We start from the raw sequence: 14,344 nt of genomic DNA on the forward strand, positions 1-14,344 counted from the left end.
TGTCTGTCCCTCTCTCCTCAGCCTGTAACGTCCTCTACCTGAACTCTGTGGAAACAGAGTCTCTGACCGGCCCCCAGGCCATCGCCAAGGCAACAGATGCTACCTTAGGTCGCAACCCGCGTCCCGCTGCCACTGTAGTGCAGTTCAAGGTGACATCACAGGGCATCACACTGACTGACAGTCAGCGCAGGTAAGAGATCAATACTCACAAAATAAGGAACTTACTGTATCTTCAGTTTGTTCACAGTGTTACTTCATTCTTACCATAATTTGTACTTGAGTGACGCAGTTGTCCACCTCTTTAGAGCCATAACAAACATGACAATTATCACCCTCTAGTCATTAATATCTAATTAACAGCGATGGTGGAAATGTACAGCTGTAACTAAAGGGCTAACATTCTATGGTCTCATGACACTTAAAAGCATTCTTCTGCTCTGTCCTGCTCTATCTCTTTGTTCTTCTAGGGTTTTCTTCAGGAGACATTACCCAGTGAACAGCGTTACTTTCAGCAGCATCGACCCTAAGGACAGGAGGTAGGCAACAACAAAGACCACAAAGAAAACAAGGAATTTAAGGGAGTTATGTCGCTGTAGGTGGGACCATTGTTACAGTCGTTCATTGCACCCGTCATCATTCACTGCATTTGTTGCTGTGAGCCCTCGCATGGATCTGTATGTCTGTTTTGTGAGTCCGTGTGAACGTGAGTGTGCACGAGAGGCGAGTCATTGTGTCTGCAAGCACGCCGGTCGCGACTGAGGCTGCAGCTGCATCAGCTTGTTTGGCAGCTTCTGCCCGTGTGTGTTTGTCTGAGTCTGGTTTCTGTCTCTCTTTCTCTCTTGGCTTTAGGTGGACTAACTCAGACAACACAACTGTTAAGTAAGTGCTTTGTTTGCCTTTGACAGTAAGGGCATGTGTGTTTTTTGAAACAGGGTGTGTAGATTCACCCATGGCTGGAAGGTTCAAGTCATAGAGCCTGTGCATGGCATCAGATTGTGTGAAAGCCTTGGCAGACATTTCAGTGATTTAACAATGAAAATCCAATCCCACATGAACCCTGCATTACATACCACTAATTCTTTCATTGTAGTTAAGTAGGCTGTTACGAAGATGCAGTATTGCCTTACTTCCACAAGAAAAAAAAAATATTTGCATAATTTGCTTTCTCTCATGCCCTGTAACTCATTGTCTCTTCCTTTGTTCTCCAACTTTCCCCTCTCAGGGTGTTTGGGTTCGTAGCCAAGAAGCCGGGCAGCTTGGCAGAGAACGTTTGCCACCTGTTTGCTGAGTTGGACCCTGAACAACCTGCCTCTGCCATCGTCAACTTTATCAACAAGGTCATGCTGTCGCCGCGTCGATAGAGGGAGACAAAGAGAGGAAACCAAACTTAGAGTGGACAGGCAGTCACATGCAGCAGAAAGTGCTGACAAGGCTTTTATTGTACAGTGATGGCTTAGTGCCAGTTCTAGTGTTTTCTGAATCTACTACCACCTTTATCCATCAACTGTTTTTTTAAAGAAAAAAAAAACAGTTTAAAGGCAGTGAAAAATCTTAGTCCATGATTCCAGTTGATGGTTTTTCGTCAATACCAATAGACAGTGTAAGTGGAAGAAGTTTCCAGGTCTTCCACACCAATGTGGAAGTGTCTTAAACCTGCATTCTTTCTAATGGCCAGCAGGGGGTGACTACATCGGTTTCAAAAAGAAGCCTCATGATGTGTAAACCTATGAGAAAATCACCCTACTTCTCACTTGATTACCCCAGTAAACAGTTTAATTACTCTATGGTCTCAGTCACTAGTTTCAAGTTTTCTTTGATATTGCATGTTGTTCATTTTGTAAATTTACAATTTACAGTAAAATGAGCCATCAACTATAGTAGAGTATGCTTTGGGGTGTGGCTACCTTGTGATTGACAAGTATCCATTTCTCAGTAAGATCCAGTCAGCATTCTGTGATTCAGATATGGTCTCTGGCTCCAAAAAACAAGATGGCAATGACCATAAAGTCAAACTCGAGGCTTCAAAATACTAGTGCACAAACGACTGGGTTTGCCATCGACCTGCTGCTCTCCATTATTTATTATGCAGTCTATGACAGTACCCTTCTTTCTAAAGGGTTGGTAGACAATATAACACTACATTTCAATTTTCTAACATAGTTAAAGGCATAATATGTAGAATATTTTGGTTACTGTCTGTAAACACAGAATTCAAAGTTGGCCGATCGTGTACAGCTCAGTAGTTGAGAAAGAGATCAGCTGTAGACCAGTGAGATACTGGACTACAGCTGTAGTGTGAGTGAGAGGAAGGGGTGATGCCCAGAAACAACCCCACACAGCAAAGAACCGAGAAAATGAGGAAATACAGACAAAGGGCAAAGTCTCTGCAGAAACAGACACCATCACACACTTCAAGAGGGATGATGGAGAGAAATTACTTTAATATGAGTCTGTGCATTGTTTTGTGTAGGAAGTTGCTGCATATTATGCCTTTAAGTATAGTCGCTTTAAAAAAAATAAAAAATAAAAAACAAAGCCATGATGTATGATGTTACAACACGGAGGATTCAGAGAAAACTTTGAAAGTGAAGTTCCAAGAAAAATGAAACTTCTCAATGTACCAGGGGCCTGTATCAAGAGGTAAGATTACTGGGTTATTCTGATGTCTTTGGCCACAACTCAGGTTCTCTGGTATCATGAAGCTGGCTCACCTGCTTCCACATCAATATCTGTCAACATGATCCTGACAGAGAAAAGTGTAAAATACAGCAGCATGAAATACATGCTGCTGCAGAAACTTTTTTGTATCCACTCAGGACTTAAGACCAACCGAGATGTTAACAGGACCAACAAATTACAGTTACAGATGTGAAGTAACACATGCACATTGTTGCACATGTACTTAACTTTTTACTACTGTAATTATCACTTATTCAGAATACTATGGGAAGATTGTGGATTACCTATTTATTTTCCAGACTCATTCTAGGTGACATAACATGTTGAAAATGAAGAATGTATTTAAAACGGTTCAACGGTTCCTACACTAGTTACAGCCATAGCCTTACTTCTAATGTTTGAGTACACGTGAATATATTTTATCTTTCAGTCATGATAGGGATGGGATCAAGCATAAATATACAATTTTGTATCAGCAGTTTTTGGTATTTTACATGAGATTTTAGTATTTCTGTTTGTATTTGTAAAAATAAAAAAAAGGTTATGTCACATAGTTCAATGCATTTTAATTCAGTGACAGTTGGAGAGTTTGTGAGCTACATCTGATCAAACCCCATCCACACAGGTAGACCTCAGTGTTATCTGAGTGAATACCTGAAGTTGTGTTTTCTAAACATTGATTTTAGTCTTGGTATTAGAGAAATACACTGTGGGCAAGTAATAACCAGCTTCATGGTACCAGTTATCCGGGGTCAGTGAAGCTCAAAGAGTGCCAGACTAAGTGAAACTGGCTTCATAAATACAGCTTGTATCATCTTGGTCAGACTGGTGATGAGTGTAACAATTGTTAGTAGTGCCAAGAGCAGCTTTAAGGATGCACACAGAGTAATTACAAAGAGGATCTTTCCTTGCACTGTTATGGGCCAGCAAAGCCCAATTAATGTTCAAAACTTAGACATAATAGCTGCCTTTAAAAACTGCAGGTGTTTATATTTTGTATTGTTACAAAATCCCTTATTTTTCTTTGTACAAAAAGTGACCAAAGCCCTGATGATGTAATTCAGTTTCCTTATCTTGTGATGTTCAGGTATTCAGATGTGTGTATAGCATATTTACAGCCACTCTTGCCTTCCACCCTACAACAGCACTTTTTTTTTCTGTGTAACGCATTTAATCATAATGGACAATCGTGTTTTGCTTTTTTATTTTTTTCCACTCACATGCACTTAATATGAGAGAGAGAGAGACATAACTGATGAAAGTAAACGTGAATGTGACCTTTTTAACTTTTAATGAGAGTATGTGCGGGGGAATGGCGGGCGTTCGTGCATGTCGAGGGTATTTAGGTGAATACGTTGGGTGTTGTTACGTCCATTTTAAAAGAAACGTATGTGGAAATTGGGGGGAAACGCTAGATGGGGAAGGACGTAGTGTTAAATCACACCGTTGCCGTGAAACGTTTGGTGTTCACCCGCTGCTCCACGTCTGACAACAAAATTCATTATAAAAATTTTACACACAGTGAAGGCAGTGGCCAAAGACAGACATGCTTAACCAAAGACAAAGCACTCTTGTATTAATAAGCTTTATATCCAGCTATATTTTTGTACTTATTGCTTCTTGTATTTTTACTATGCATTCATTTAGTGTGTTGCCTTGTTTGGATAAAAACCAAGAAAAACACTACTTGTATTACAGCGATAATATATTGTGGTCTGTTTTCTTGTTGTTCTCTATATTATGTAGTAATATATTTTCACATGCAGCTATAGGACAGTGTATGAGACATAAAAAGGAAACATTTGTCTGTTTAAAAAGGATATTATGCTGTTTTGTATGCAAAAAAAAAAAAGAATAGAAATAAACTGAAATGATGTGGTACCTGAAGTGCTTTAGTGTCAGCGGTTACTTTGGATTGGATCATTTATTTTCACGATCGATTTATCGGTTGAAGATTTTCTCTGCAAGTTATTCAATGTGAACAGCTGGATCTGCAGTTGTATTTATTACAGTATCTGTTAAAAAAAAAAGTAAAGAAAATTGAGAAATTACTAACAGTAAGTTGCTGATTCACTTCCTGTAAATCAATTAATTGATGACTTAATCGTAGCTCTAAACACTCAGCAAAAATTACTGTGAAACAAATATCAGTGTTCGTTAATTTTATTTATTCACAACTCCCTTTAATATCTTTTTAGAACCAAGCATGACAGTATATACTGTATTTAAAAAAAAAATTTGGTAAAATCGTTCCGTCATAAATGTACACAAAATGTAACTTGTAAAAAAGTCAAATTACAGATCAACACTGAGCAGATAGTGTAGCATGTGATAACAACATTAGGGATCCCAGATGCTCTGTTTGAAGGTTGATAAGCCACAGAGATGATGATAAAGAACTTGGTTATGAGATCAGTGATTAGGTCACATCAACGCATGAGCTGATACATTCAAGAAAATCAAGTCTGAGAACAACATTCCTCTCTACACTAAGGACCTATACCCTGAATCTAAAAATCAGTGTGCTTCGACTTGTTTGTGATGAGATGCATCAAAAAATAACTTATCAATTCATTAAAAATCATCTGTGAAATGTTAAATATGGAAATTCAACTCCAGAAACAGTTAAATAACACAGCGATAATGTTTGACAATATGTCCCAGTTTCGAGGTGCAAAAACATTTAACGCTCCCTTCCTGTGGTGGCATTAAATCCAAAAGAAAAACAGCAGGACAGCTTCTTGTCTGCCGAGAGGCCGTCAGTCAACACGACACCAAAAGTGACTGAGGCTGAAGAATGTCGTCCTGACGCAGCAGGCACAGACAGAGCTCTGCAGTGTTAGTTAAAACTATGGCAAAAATGCCCACGGTGGCACTGGGAATGTCAGTCGTTCCCCTTTAAGAAAAGAGCCTCCGCTGACATTCGTCCTGCTCTCGACACAGAGCCACGGAGCGCTCGCTTGAAATGGCTCGCTCAATTTTAAACTTGTAGACTTGGTGAGTTTAGCTCCACTAATGCAAAAAAAAAAAAAAAAAAAAAAAAAAAAAAAAAAAAAACGACAGGCACTTCACTAGGCATAACGACAGCAACCATCACCACCACCACCAAACACCAAACAACTCACCTGATTCCTCTGAGCTGTGCGATTTCTGTTAAAAACAGAAACTAGCTACTCATTGTTATCTATTCTGCGAGAGCTTAAAATGAAGTATCATTTGGGTATTTTGCTGCTGGTGGTTTTGTCTGCAAAGGAGAGCAAAGTTCATCCTGGAGTGTGTGCCAACTTCTCCCACCTCCTCCTCCTCCCCCCCCCCTCCTTCCCCCCCCCCCCCAATCTCTTCCCACTCACAGCAGAGGGGAGCTGAGTGATGTGGCTGCTGGTGAGTGGGCAGAGGAGACGTGCTGCTGCTGCTGCTGCTGCATGGCTGTCCGGTGGTATGTGCTGTTGGAACCACAGTCTATGTAGCGATAGGCCTCCAGGCTGTTCTGGGAGGTTCGCACCATGTATGAGGTTTTCACCGAGGTTCTGAAAACAGGCAGGATGATAAAGAAACTAAGCTGCTGCACACGATGCTGACGGCCATAATAAAACAGATATGATGAAAGAAATGTATGAGGTGAGCACAGACAATATCCAAAAAAAAAAAAGAAAGAAAGCAGGATCTACAGAGAAAGCAGTCATTTCTAGAAAGAGAGTGCAAGAATGAGTTGGTTTAAAAACAGGAAGTGAAGAAATCACCTTCAGGAAGTGGCATACTGTGTTTGGTAATACTGTCTCTTAGTGTGACCCCAGGCGACACAACTGAATTAAAATGTTATCATGATGTAGCGCTAAAAAGTAAAGATACTGTACTCAAATACATATTTCAAATATAAATACTAGTATTTTGAAGTACACTGAAGTATTTTTATTGGATACTTCTCCACTAATGAACTGTAGCACTTCCTACTCTATGACTAATATCTTATAAGTTTAAGCTACTTTTCAGAGTAGGCAAATACTTTTATACAAAACATGAAAGCTTCTAAAATGTGACGTTAAAAAGTGAACTGTTACTGATGCAAAATGAGTCCTTCAAATTGTATTTTTTATGTGAAGAAGGAATATTTCCAACTGTATTCGATGAAAATCAACTCACAAAAAGGCAATTTTTTTCCCCCTCCCACCATTCTTGTGCTGCTAACATGTTTTCCATAACATTTATTACATTATCTGATTTAAATGAAAACACGTTCAAGTATTCCTGCTGCACTGAGGTTTTAAGAACAGAAATGTCTTCATGGGGCCAAATTTTCTTTGGAACTTAAACTAACACAGTTAAGTAGAGGTGCTGCTCACTCATAAAAGGCTGTCAGTGTTACTAGTCCTGTAATATGAATATACTGGGACAGCAAGTTCTTTACATTTGATACTTTATGTACATTATTTTAAGGATTTAAATACTGTAATGATCAAGTCCAAAGATAACAGATGTAACAAGAGAAAAAGAACAAAATGAAGAAAGTTAAACACGTAGGTAAAGAGGTAAAGAGAAACTTACTGCATATATACAACAATGTTGTGGACCTTAATGCTGGGCATGGTACAGAAGGCACTGACAAAGACAAAACACACACACAATGTTCAGTATGATAAACTGGTTGTATAGTAACCCTTCAGCAGACAGTCAACATCCTGCATAAACATCATTCCATTTAGTTTGATCATCCGACTGGAAATGTTTAAACACTTACTAGACGTAGGGTGCACTGCTACCAATCTCCACGCTGACCGTGTAGTTGACCTGCAGAAGATTGATACGTCACACAACAACAACAAAGCTCGGTGTGCTGTTATCTACAGCTGATGAGGAAGAAACTTAAATGCAAATGTGTACATATTCCATCAGCAGTGGCTTCAGGCAGCGTATACAAGGGTTAGCCCGAGAAGATAACTCTCAGATCAAGACTTTTCACCGCGTTTCCATGGGAACGTGCAATACGTCTGCGCCTTACTGCGCTGCAAGGCACAGAGGTATTGCACGTTCCTGCCAGCGACGGTGCTCAGCGTTGTTCTTGCAAGAACATCTTCAACTGTGTAACTCTTCAAAGTTTGTACAGTACAGACCACATCCTGCAGCAGCAGGCTTTCCAGTGATAACACGTTTGTTTGCATACTGCACTCTATACCAGGAAGCTTTACAGTGACTGGCCCAGCTAGTGATGATGTTTATGTAATGTTGCAATCATAGTATTTAATAAGAAATAACACAAATGTCTTCCTGTAAAACATATGAAAAAAAACCCCTCTGAAATAAGGGAAAGTTTGAAATTTTTATTTTAAATGTGTGCTTTCTGTTTCACCTGACTCTGACTGAGCGGCAGGATGTTGGTGGAATAGTCCAGCTGCTGAGTCCCGATCACCGTCTTCATGTAGAGGACCTGGCAGCTCACGCTCTGCACCAGCACCGAGAAGAAGTTTGGGTTGGTGAGGTTCAGAGTGCTCTGAGAAGTGAAATACAAAGACAGTAACTATTACACAACCTGTTTTTGGAAAAGTACATCAACTCGAATAAAATTTGTGACTGAACACACGTCTACACACACAGGAAGTGACAACAACTTGAACAAACAAGAATCTTCACAAAGGAAAAGGTCTTCCTGTGCACTGGATTGGATTACAGCTTAAAATGAGGCTAACACACAATAACTGAGGCTGCTGAGGAGATTCGCGCACAAAGAGAGCCACTCGAGTGAGATTTTCTTCTTAGAGTCTGGTTCAGACCTTGAGATTTGTTGTGTATCTCACAAACAACTACTTCACAGTCTGAAGCCTTTGCTTTGCAGGTTTGGCATCTTAGCTTGAAAAGTCACAATCTATTCGGTTCACTTTGAATAATCAATTATTAAACTAATGACATCAGGTCTACATTAGACACATAAAACAAAAAAGGACTAAATTAAAGAGTCTGGTCTAAGCCTGCCCTAATTGGAAAGGGTCAGGAGTGTGTATATAGCTGTGATTTGGCGCTATATAAATAAACTGACTTGAAATTGAAAGAAGCGTGATTCGTCACTCCAGAGAAAGCATCTCCACTGCTCTAGAGCCCAGGGGTGGAATGCTTTACACCACTGCAGCCAACACTTTGCATTGCACTTGGTGATGTATGACTTGGATGCTGCTGCTCGGCCATGGAAACCCATTTCATGAAGCTCTCTACGCACTGTTCTTGAGCTAATCTGAAGGCCAAATGAAGTTTGGAGGTTCTGTAGTGATTGACTCTGCAGAAAGTTGGTGACCTCTGAGAACTATGTGCCTCAGCATCAGTTGACCCGGCTCAGTCATTTTACGTGGCTTACCATCCTATCCTATCACAGTACCACGCTGGAATTCACTGAGCTCCTGAGAGCTGCCCATTCTTTCACAAATGTTTGTAGAAATGTCTGCATGCCTAGGTGCTTGATTTTATACACCTGTAGCCATGGATTCAATTATTTGGATAGGTGAGTGAATACTTTTGGCAATATAGTGTATATAGAGTACATACTCAGTTTGCATATCAAGTCAGCTCATTAGGTACACCTTGCTAAAACTGAAGTACAACCGTCCTGCAATAAATCCTACCTTCATGCAGATTAGTATTAGAATGATTAGAATTCATGGTGCAATTATGAAGTGAAACCTACCGTCATGTTCATTAAGACCCTCATGTTGGAGTGGTCGAAACGCACCCTCACAGAGTGTATCCCATCATCCACCACAACCACAGAGCGAGGGAAGAGGAAGAAGGCCGCGAGCGAAGAAGCCAGGAGACACACGACAACTGACAGGACCACATAGAGCTTCCTGCAACACAGGAACATGCAGGTTCTCTCTACAGCCCTGACAGACCAGAGTTTGTACACACCTGGCTAGAACGACATGTAAACACAAGTACCAGCACCAAGAACGCCAAGTGCCCTTCACTCAGTCAGTCTGCTGTTACGGTTACTCACGTTCTTTGGGGCTGCAGCCTCTGGTCGCTGTATGGGATCAGTGCAACCAGTTCATTCACTTGATCTGTCAGGCAACAGAAAACACGCCATGTAACACACCGATTAGTGTTTCCCTTCAAATGTATTCAGGACACATGGCAAAACCTCTTGCTTGGATTAAAGTACATAAAGTACATGCAACGCAATGATTTATTGTTTGTTTGTTTTCTGGTGTCTGTTTCATCGTTACATTGCTTAAAAAAAATACCAGTTTGAGTGAAAGACCAGTCCGGGTACCATGAACAGAAACATGGAGACCTGTGTCGCATTTGTTACTGCGTGGCATCTCCACACAAACTCCACAAACATGTTAAACGCTTCCAAGAATAAATTTAAAGAATGTACATTTTCATATGCTTTAACTGCACTGACTTACCCTAGCTTCCTATCCAAGCTAAAGTCCCTCTTCGGAGAGTTAAAGTGTGTCTGTTGTCTGTTCACATGTCTGTTGATTGTGATATTAGTTTCAACGCAAAAGCTCGACGCGCTCATTGATTATCGACTGCTCCTACTCACCTGAGGGTATCCGTCCAGTGCCTTGGCATGTTGGACACGTAATGCTGTCCCTGCCGGTGAACTCCACGTATGGGAACTGGGCTATGTCCTCCCGTCTGCCGAGCCCATCCAGTGACTCATTATCAGAATCTCTGTCCTCTCCCTGCCGCCCAGAGCCATGTCTCTCCGGGATGAGTGACAGGCTGCTGCCGCCGCCACGGGACCACTGCGTCCCCATGGCGGATCAACTCGTCGTGTAGTCCGTCTACAGGTGGATGGAAAGGAGCGGGATTTCAGCTGTGGTGTATACGAGTGATAAACTGTGGTTATCTCTATTAAAAGCAGCTGACGGAGCAAAATCTATCGCGGTAACGTAGAGCAACACTGTTCAGGGTGACATCCCTAAGCTAGCGAGTTTGCTAACAAAGATGTTCCACAACTGTTAGCTACCGGCGAATGTAGCCCTCTGTACCGTTAGTTAGCTTGTGTAAACACACTTCACTTACCTTTAGACAGAATAAGTCATCCCTGCCATCCAAAAGTCGCATTTACACCAGCTCATACTCCCTGCCTTGTTGTGTCACATCAAAGTTTACGTCCATGTTGTGGGGGGTTCGCGTGTCATGCGTACATTCGATAATCCCAATATCCAACAATCCAGTCATTTGTGTATTCAAGTGGTTTGTGTTGCTTCAGGTACGGTATTATTATTATTAATTGATAAGAACAAAACACAGTAAGAAAGGTATGCACGTTCTATTTATTATCCAACTGTTGCTTAATCGCACAAAGATATTCTACCATTAGTCGCTGAAATTAACCACATTTCCAGTTCTTACGAGTCGGCTTTTGAAAGTTGGGCAACTCAAACACCAATTTGTCCGCCATAACAAATGTCTTCCTGTGTGGTTTTTTAAGACTGTTTAACTCTTCATGAAAGTACAACAATTGCCCTCAACATCCCCAACACTGAAGACAGCATTTTAACGCAACACCCAGTTCTTGGATGGCATGAGATTGACAGATGTGAAGATTACTGCTGCCCCCTACTGTTGTGGATGCAGAGCTTCAACATTAAATATGGGTAGTTCACTATACTTCGGAAAAAGGGTAATAATACAACGTCATGATCACATATATTATTCTGAGTTGTTGTGAAATTTAGTTTTTGTTAGCTTAACAGCATGCAAAAGTATCATTGGTCAGTTAATCTGTGCTGCAAGTCTCCTCTTCATCTCAGCATTCTCTCTCTGCAGCATTTTATTCTGAGAAAGAAAATAGATAGATAAAGCAGACTGTTTAAAAATGCATTTCTAAACTTCCAATAAATTCTGCAATATGATATGTGAAACAGAACAAGATGCCAGATGCCAACCCTGATAATAATGCAAAGTAGAACTAACCTTATGTCTAAGTGCCTCCACTATCAGGTCTCGTCCTCCCCTTACACTCTCTTCCTTTTTTGAAGCTCGGAAAGCATCCCCAATGAGTGAGACCAGCACGTGGGACTGGAAAGTGTTATTTTAAAAAAAAAAAACCCTTTAAAACCTGGATATCCTCATCTGCTTTGTAAAATACATTGTTTTATGATATTAACAATATTAGTGATTATCCTGCTCAGATTGTTCCTGAGGGGATCGCAACCGTTAAACCGCACTGGGAATACTCACAAACTTCTGGCTTTGGAACAGATAACAGTGGTTCATGTCTGCTGCAGGGTGCTTGGCCACAAAGCCAAAGACTTTGGGTGAAGATGGCAACACCGCGCAGAAGGAGATAGTGGAGAGAGGGCACGCGTACAACAAAAACTGAGGACAGGAAAGACAAGAGGTGTAGTTAAAGTGGATGCGTTATGGGAGCGGGATGATGACCTGGTGCACTTTTGTTACACACCTTGGTTTTATTTTCCAAAATGTCCACCCCACTCAGTGACAGGAAGAGATGGATCTTGCTCTTCTTCGCTGCCTTTTCCGGGGAGTATTTGTCTGGTGTCTACAGGTGAGAGGGGATAGATGGCATGTCATGTTTGTTAACTGACTACTGTGCACTTAATAAGTTCATTTAGCGCTCCAAGAGTGGACAGTGTTATGTCCTCCCAAGTGGGGCAGTGATTTATGCACGGGCGGCATGATGTATGTGTGCACACACACACACACACACACACATATCAGAACAGCATTCATTTACCATTACTCATATCTACTTTGATTATTAATATTACAGAATCTTGCTATTTCTTACATCCCTGTGCTTTCTTTCACATTACAATACATCCTATATACCTTCCTCTTATCTGTAGTGCTAGATATCAGTCCAGATTGTTTTGGTGTGAGCTGTTATTTCTGGAGATATCTGCTGTAGAAGTGGTCTGCCTTCTCTGGAATAAAATGGAACTAGATGGCACTTCACTTGTGGTAATCAAGTTATTGCTCACACCCCTCCTTGTCATAAGCATGGGCCTCTTGTCAATAAGAAGATAGGCGCTGCCCTCTGCAAGGTGATACGGTGCAATACGGTGGAAAGAAAATAGTTCTGATATTACATGAAACTGTTCACAAAAAGGTCTGTGGATTATTTTGAATAACTGGGTCATAATTCTGGAAAAGAGACAACGCTGTTGAGTTTTTCCAAATGCATTTTTTTGCGTTTTGAGGACCTTAAGTTATGTGCCATCTAGTTCCATTGTATTCCACGGCCAATATCTCCTAAACTCTGCAACTCACACTAAAACAATCAAGATCAAGATGGATAAATAGCAATACAGGTGAGTGGAAAAACCTCCAAACAAAACTAAATAATACACATCATACTTTACTTGGCTTTGGCTGCCAGGCTGGATGAGTTGCATGAACATTAACATAAAATGATCATATCCAAGCAAAAACTATTTTCCTGTAAGAGCAAAGCATCTAAAACGATATATGAGAACTGACCTTTAGACTTTGAGCTGCTTCCTCCAGGACCTGTAGTCCGTCAGGCCGGACCACCTCAACTCGGCCAAGAAACTATAGGTTTGACAAAGAATGACACGCTAAGCAAAGTGGAAAATCGTGGATTAAACAGGGCCGACTTATGTAAAGATTGTGACCCACAGTAAAATACAGCCATGTATCAAATCAGTTATTACCTTTACTGGAAAGGATATCTCATTATCGTCTCCTGAAGTGTCGCTCATTTTAACACGTCGGGTACCAGACTATACCTGCAGGCTGACATCAAGATGAAACACTTAACGATATGCAAACGTTTGAATCACCACATCTTCTTTAAAGAAATACAGCAAATTCACCTTACCTTTTTGTAAATAAGCTTTAACCAGAGTTAATCAGCTGGTGGCTCTATTACAAACGGGAGGGAGTAAAGTCTGCTGGAGTTAATGAGTAACTGTCTCCTCATCCTTATTGCCCTCCATCTGATAAAGAAACAGTGCAAGGAAATTTTCTCGAAACATTTGATGATCATCGAAGACAGCTTCAGCACAATGATGTGAAATTGACAAAAGATAGCAATTAATTCACTTCCTAAATGAAATAGGACATTCAAGAATTCTCAAGCTGAATTTCAATGTGTTATGCGACAGCTTTGTGGAGGTTATGTTTAGTCATAATTCAACTTCAAGTCCAAATAAAAACATTGAGATTATTATTAATTAATAGGATTATTTTAACAACACTACTAAGAGTAACTGGGCCACAAACTAACCTTATAAAACAAATTAACAAAGCTAAAACGCTAAAATGTCAAACGATAATTTGAAAATGTAGAAAAGTTACATTCAGAATGCAGAAATTCACTCTGAAAACTTTAATTGTAAAGAAAAACTGAACAAATTTCTACGTGGGCTCAGGTTGCATGAATTTAAGAGATCACATGATTTCTGGTGAGCTCCCACTGTGACTGGAAACAGTCATTTTAGCCTTTTTCCTCTTACTCGGTTGTTACAAACACCATATTAGGTGATGCTGCAATTACTTTGTAGACAGCATTCAGAACAATTTTCTAAATTAGAAAGTTTAGGACTGCATTCATTTAAATATATATCTTGATTTCTGATTCTGTGACTGGAGATCATATTTAGCCAAGATGATCGTCTATTTTGATCATCTCATCACGTTAATCTGTTATGTCTAGCCAGATGCTTTGAGAGGCAAATTC

The 14,344-nt window shown here is 40.4% G+C and overlaps 3 protein-coding genes across 7 annotated transcripts in view; 1 reads left to right on the plus strand and 2 right to left on the minus strand.

Annotated features, from left to right (window-relative positions):
* Positions 1 to 4,566, plus strand: part of tns2a (tensin 2a) — a 49,303-nt gene extending 44,737 nt beyond the window's left edge. For 3 of the 4 annotated variants that reach the window (XM_046397757.1, XM_046397756.1, XM_046397759.1), the window contains exons 25-28: positions 22 to 190; positions 468 to 536; positions 850 to 879; positions 1,223 to 4,566. In XM_046397757.1, the coding sequence (XP_046253713.1) occupies positions 22 to 190; positions 468 to 536; positions 850 to 879; positions 1,223 to 1,361 (407 nt within the window). In that variant the 3' untranslated portion in view covers positions 1,362 to 4,566. The remainder of the gene's footprint in view (positions 1 to 21; positions 191 to 467; positions 537 to 849; positions 880 to 1,222) is intronic. The other variant, XM_046397758.1, reaches the window with a different exon arrangement.
* A 1,422-nt stretch (positions 4,567 to 5,988) lies between these two features.
* tmem106c (transmembrane protein 106C) lies at positions 5,989 to 10,844 on the minus strand. Of its 2 annotated transcripts, none has more exons than XM_046397760.1 (8): positions 10,696 to 10,844; positions 10,211 to 10,454; positions 9,656 to 9,719; positions 9,347 to 9,506; positions 8,024 to 8,164; positions 7,415 to 7,464; positions 7,222 to 7,275; positions 5,989 to 6,206 (listed from the first exon to the last, which is right to left on the minus strand). In XM_046397760.1, exons 2-8 carry the CDS (start codon positions 10,425 to 10,427, stop codon positions 6,026 to 6,028), a joined length of 867 nt encoding a protein of 288 aa, XP_046253716.1. In that variant the 5' UTR covers positions 10,428 to 10,454; positions 10,696 to 10,844; the 3' UTR covers positions 5,989 to 6,025. The 2 variants fall into 2 exon arrangements, with proteins under 2 accessions (XP_046253716.1, XP_046253718.1); XM_046397762.1 differs by having other exon boundaries at positions 10,211 to 10,486; positions 10,696 to 10,826.
* An 86-nt stretch (positions 10,845 to 10,930) lies between these two features.
* LOC124063768 (PTB domain-containing engulfment adapter protein 1-like) lies at positions 10,931 to 13,571 on the minus strand. The gene is made up of 7 exons (XM_046397763.1): positions 13,484 to 13,571; positions 13,317 to 13,398; positions 13,123 to 13,194; positions 12,083 to 12,181; positions 11,860 to 11,997; positions 11,593 to 11,697; positions 10,931 to 11,454 (listed from the first exon to the last, which is right to left on the minus strand). The coding sequence occupies exons 2-7, from the start codon at positions 13,362 to 13,364 to the stop codon at positions 11,392 to 11,394; spliced, it is 525 nt and encodes a 174-aa protein (XP_046253719.1). The 5' UTR covers positions 13,365 to 13,398; positions 13,484 to 13,571; the 3' UTR covers positions 10,931 to 11,391.
* Between the last annotated feature and the right edge of the window lie 773 nt (positions 13,572 to 14,344).

The sequence above is a fragment of the Scatophagus argus genome, chromosome 8 (assembly GCF_020382885.2).
Source record: "Scatophagus argus isolate fScaArg1 chromosome 8, fScaArg1.pri, whole genome shotgun sequence".
In the NCBI taxonomy this organism is placed as follows: domain Eukaryota; kingdom Metazoa; phylum Chordata; class Actinopteri; family Scatophagidae; genus Scatophagus; species Scatophagus argus.

Excerpts from the sequence above, each read along its gene's own strand:
- tmem106c (XM_046397760.1), bottom strand. The coding sequence starts at position 10,427 with ATGGGGACGCAGTGGTCCCGTGGCGGCGGCAGCAGCCTGTCACTCATC. Across the intron at positions 9,720-10,210 it reads CACTGGACGGATACCCTCAG|ATCAAGTGAATGAACTGGTT; the intron begins GTGAGTAGGAGC and ends GTTGCCTGACAG. Across the intron at positions 7,465-8,023 it reads TGCCGCTCAGTCAGAGTCAG|GTCAACTACACGGTCAGCGT; the intron begins GTGAAACAGAAA and ends AATCTTCTGCAG.
- LOC124063768 (XM_046397763.1), bottom strand. The coding sequence starts at position 13,364 with ATGAGCGACACTTCAGGAGACGATAATGAGATATCCTTTCCAGTAAAG. Across the intron at positions 12,182-13,122 it reads AAGCAGCTCAAAGTCTAAAG|ACACCAGACAAATACTCCCC; the intron begins GTCAGTTCTCAT and ends TCTCACCTGTAG. Across the intron at positions 11,698-11,859 it reads TGTTCCAAAGCCAGAAGTTT|TCCCACGTGCTGGTCTCACT; the intron begins GTGAGTATTCCC and ends AACACTTTCCAG.